General features: G+C 50.2%; 1 protein-coding gene across 1 annotated transcript; it reads right to left on the minus strand.

Annotated features, from left to right (window-relative positions):
• Positions 1-834: 834 nt before the first annotated feature.
• GHRH (growth hormone releasing hormone) lies at positions 835-4381 on the minus strand (the record flags this gene model as incomplete). Its single annotated transcript, XM_079719094.1, has 4 exons — positions 835-907; positions 1777-1896; positions 3900-4004; positions 4302-4381. 4 exons carry the CDS (start codon positions 4379-4381, stop codon positions 835-837), a joined length of 378 nt encoding a protein of 125 aa, XP_079575220.1.
• Positions 4382-5265: the final 884 nt, after the last annotated feature.

Genomic DNA, 5265 nt, shown 5'->3' on the forward strand with positions numbered 1-5265 from the left:
TTTTTTTTTTTTTTTTTTTGAGGTACGCGGGCCTCTCACTGTTGTGGCCTCTCCGGTTGCGGAGCACAGGCTCCGGACGCGCAGGCCCAGCGGCCATGGCTCACGGGCCCAGCCGCTCCACGACATGTGGGATCTTCCCGGACCGGGGCACGAACCTGCGTCCCCTGCATCAGCAGGCGGACTCTCAACCACTGCGCCACCAGGGACGCCCTTGGATGATTTTTAAGGGTTGGGAAGATGGATAAATCTGAACTTGTTACCTTATAGGACTGTTATGTGGACACAAAGTGTGGTGAGTGCAAAAGGATGCCATCTGCCAAATCATTCTACTCGGCACTCTTAAGGTGTAAGAACTCATTCTGCTGTTATGTTTTCTCAGGCCCACTGTGATGTGCTGGTATTTGCAGCAGTTGAGCTGGAGGGGGAACAATGGCTGGAGCAGCCTCCAGGCCCCTTCCTGCTGCTCTGTGACTTCGAGCTCTGTGAAGCCTCTGGCTTTTAACCTGCAGGAACAAAGCCTACATTCTTAGGACTTGGCCCTCCTTAGGGCCACTCTGCCCCACTGCGACCTGGTGGGAGCCATAAAGCAGGTGAATGATGACCTAATCCCAGCGTGAGAGGCACGGGGGAAGCATTATTCTTAGGGGCATTTTTTAAAAGAATTCTAGCCTTCGGGACCTTGGCGGTGATTGGAGCGAACCCACTCCCTTCACAGAGGAGGGAACTGGGAAGCTGACTTGCTCTGTGCGGAGAGTTGGCTGCAGAACCAGACCTGGGCCTCACGTGTCCATCCTGCCTCCCAGGCTGGTTCTTGTCCCTCCTGCACTCTTCCTGTCACCCAGCTGCTGCTTGCATCTCCCCAGGACGGTACTTGGTGAGATCTCTGAGCTCTTGGTGTTTAATTAGGCTGGGACGAAGGTGAGGGGGCACACGGAGAGCTCTGCTGGGAACTGAATTTGCTTAATAGTTTGGTCCAGAAGTGCCTGGCAGAGTCGTGCTGGGACACGTTTGTGCTCACAGTTCAAAGTCAGGCTCTAAAATATAGCAGAGTTTCTCCAAACAGTCGTGTCATTTTGGGGAAACTTCGTCTGCAAAGTGGAGTTCATGTGAAGCGCTCCAGGGAAGCAAGGCAGGTCTTGGGCCTGCCTAGTCCCTGACTTGGGGCCAGATGCTGCCCCTTCTTTGCCTCAGTTTTCCTCCTCCGTAAAATGGGAAAACTCATTCCTGATCTCCCCTGACTCCTACTGGGATTGTGAGGGTCGGAGAGAGGGGAACTGACTGTCACTCCCATCTCTCCCTCACGAACGCTGCTCACACTTGTCCACCCGAGGGTGTTGGGAGGGGCTGGTCTTCCTTTGGCTTTACAGTTTTATGAACTTGGTAAGGGATCCAGGGCACGCCTTCTACTACATCAGCATCAGAGTCCCCTGGGACCCTTGTTAAGATGATTTAGATTCCTGGATCCTATCCCAGAACTGTTGAGTAACATTTCTGGACACAGACACTGAGCCTGGCCTCTGGCTACACACTGGAGACACAGCAGTGGGCAAGACCAGTCTCTGTGGCACATTTTCTCCCCTTCTTCCAGTTCTTGATGTGTGGAAGGAGGGACCCCATTCCCAGTTTGCTTGGTAGAGCCCCACACCTTTGGAGATGAGGAGTTTCTTTCCTTTTCCTGCCCACCCTCTGGGAAAGAAACCTCTGAGGTCCCTAAACACACACACATGCACACATGCACATGCACGCATACACACACACATACACACGTATTCCCACCTGTGCTCCTGCAGCAGGGTCACCAGGATGTTCTCCAATGCCATCTGCTTTTGGTCTGCCCACATGCTGTCCACCTGACGGCCAAGCCGTACCTTTGCTCCTTGCTCCTGGTTTCTCTCTCTATTCGATTAGAAAAAGAGAAACGACTGAGGTTGCTACTTGAATAGGACGCAGAGAGGCCTGCGAAAGGCCAGGGCAAAGTTAGCAGAGCAGGGTGCATCCCGCTGCCTATTCCAATATCTGGCATAGACTCTTGCACCCAACTGAATTAGACTCAGCAACATTTAAGAAGACAGTATCTATAGGAGTGAAGACAATAGACTATGAAACACATATCTTCCTACAGATGACTTATTAATTACAAAGGAGAAAATGTTAACTTTACAGAGGAGAAACCTGGCAGACATCATGCTAACCAAGTGATCAAAGTTACCATCACCAATGGGACAAACTGACATCATGTGCCTCCCGATAGGATGCACTGAGAAGGACTCAACATCACTTCTGTTGCATAAGATGAATGTGATCATGAGAAAGCACCAGGCAAGTCCAATATGAGGGACATTCTATAAAGAACTGTCCTTTACTAATCAAAAATGTCAATGTCACAAAAGACTGAAGAACTGGTCCAGATTAAAAGAAAGTAAAGAGACCTGACAACTATGATGCCACCTGTGATGCTGGATTGGGTCCTGGATGAGAAACATCCAGCTGGGGACAACTGGTGAAATTTGAATATGGACTCTAAGTGATAATTGTACTGTGATTATGTAAGAGAGTGTCCTTTAATTATATACTAGGAGACACACAGAAGTACTTAAGGATAAAGGGTCATGAAGACTGCAATCCACTCTCAAATGGCTCAGCAAAATAATAATAATAATAATAATATGTACCTGGGTTTGTGTGTGTATGTCTAGATACAAAGTAAGCAAATATAATAAAAATATTAGGAACTGTTGACTACAGGGAAGGGAATGTGAAAGCCCTTTGTACTATTGCTGCAACTTCTCTGTAAGTTTGGAATTTTTTCAAAATAAAAACTAAAAAGTGGGGCCTCCCTGGTGGTGCAGTGGTTAAGAATCCGCCTGCCAATACAGGGAACATGGGTTCGAGCCCTGGTCCGGGAAGATCCCACATGCCGCGGAACAACTAAGCCTGTGAGCCACAACTACTGAAGCCCACGCGCCTAGAGCCCGTGCTCTGCAACAAGAGAAGCTACCGCAATGAGAAGCCCAGGCACCGCAACGGAGAGTAGCTCCCACTCGTCACAACTAGAGGAAGCCCATGTGCAGCAACGAAGACCCAACGCAGCCAAAAATTAATTAATTAATAAATTTTTAAAAAACAAACAAAAAACTAAAAAGTGTTCAGGCTGTAGAGTCAGGCTGTTTGAGTGCTAACTCTGCCACTCTTTGGTTGTGTCCTTTAGAAGCTATTAATGTAGCTTCTGTATGATGGGGGTAAGAGGACCTGCTCTGTAGAGTTGTTGGAAAGAGCACATAAGAAACTAAGAATAGGGACTTCCCTGGTGGTCCAGTGGTTAAGACTTTGCGCTCCTAATGCAGGGGGCCCTGAGTTCGATCCCTGGTAAGGGAACTAGATCCCGCATGCTGCAACTAAAAGATCCCACATGCTGCAACTAAAAGATTCCCACGTGCCGCAACTAAGAGTTTTCTTGCCACAGCTAAAGATCTCGTGTGCTGCAACTGAGACCCAGCACAGCCAAATAAATAAATAAATACTAAAAAAAAAAAAAATGAAGAAGAAGAAAAGAAACTAAGAATAATGGCTAACACTACCAAGGGCTTACTCTGTGCCCAGCACTGTGCTGGGTGTGTGTAAATGTCCCAGGGCAAAGTCTCTGTTTCTGGCAGAGCCACAGTCAAGCGGTGACTACCACTGCTGTTGTCACTGTTGGAGCCCATCACAGGGACAAGCACATAGTGGGTGCTCAGTGATCATTTATTAGTTAAGTGTAAGCTGAGGTTTGACATTGGAGCCCTTCTGCTATGGCGAGTCCAGAAATGACAGATGCTGTGCAAGGGGAGAGACCAAACTTGGTCCCTCCAAACCGCGATGCACTTGGGGTACGGGAAGAAGTCACGAGAACGTCAGCTCACCCCTGCTGCCTGCTCATGATGTCCTGGAGAAGCTTGCGGGCAGACAGCTGGCCCAGCACCTTCCGGTAGCTGTTGGTGAAGATGGCGTCTGCGTACCTCGGCATCCTAGTGGAAGGAGTCAGAGGTCAAAAGGCAGGGTGGGAGGCCCAGGAGGGCTGTGCTCATGGGGTCTCTATAAGGTCCTTCTGTGGCCTGTCCCCAGAGAGAGCTGGAACCTGGGCTGAGTGACCTCTCTGGGGCTCAGAGTCTGCCTCCCTCCCAGAGATGAGCAGTGGAGGCTGACCAAGGAGATAGCTGGGGACCAGCTGGTGGCTTGACTCTGCATCCCCGAAGTAGCAACCCTGGCAGGGCTGGCTTTGGGGTGGCAGGAATCCAGCAGGTCCTGTTGTCAGGACTGCTTACCTGAGGGGCTGGGAGGGCAGGGAGCCATGGGAGCCGCTGCTGAGGGTGAGAGTCACGAGGAAGAACACCCAGAGCAGCATCCTTCACCCCTGTGCTGGCACCTGGGAAGTGACAGACAGGAAGAAAAGGTCAGGTGAAGCCATGGCCACTGGGATGCCTTTTGCTGGGTGGGCCCAGCCCTGGGCTTGGCTCCATGCAAGTTTGGCCCTTGTCTTTTGGAAGCTGTTGGGTAGGAAAAGGAACCCAGACACACCTGGGTTCAAGTTCTGCCTCTGACAGTCACAAGCTCTGACCTCATTTTCTCCATCTGTAAAATGGGCATGATAAGGCTACTCTGCTGACCTCACAGGGTTAAACATAAAATGAATGATAATGGTGAAACTGCCCCTCCTTGTAAGGCCTTATACATGGGATTCAGGCCTCAGCAAGGAATAGGGGAGGAGCAAGCACCTTCCCCTAGTCACCGAAGTCACCCACCAGCCCAGTGTGGCACTGACGGTATTGAACAGGGCTAACAGCTCAGGCTCTGAGTCAGACAAATCTGAGTTCACATCTGGGCTCTGCCATCACTAGCTGTGCATCCCAGGACTAGTGGCTTATCCTTTCTGGACCTCAGTTTCTCTATCCATAAAATGGAGTCAATAACTACACCTACTGCATAGGGTCCTTGTGAGCATGAGGTGAGATGAGGCACCTGAAGTGAGCGCTTGGCATGTGGGCAATTCTCCACACACCTCTGCTCCAATGACCTAATGTTCAAGGAGCAGGCTGTCCTGATTTTGTGAGGAGTTGGAGGAAAGGGAGGAAGGCTATACATCTTGCTCCAGATGCTTAGATTTTGCCCTGGAAGAGACCAGGGAGCCTGGGGAGCCCGTGAGCCAGAATCATCTCATAGATCACGTAATTGTCCTTCATTGGGGCCTGCTGACACCGTGCTCGGCAATTAGGGGAAGAACAGTCTACA

This window comes from Hyperoodon ampullatus (assembly GCF_949752795.1).
Source record: "Hyperoodon ampullatus genome assembly, chromosome: 14".
NCBI lineage: Eukaryota > Metazoa > Chordata > Mammalia > Artiodactyla > Ziphiidae > Hyperoodon > Hyperoodon ampullatus.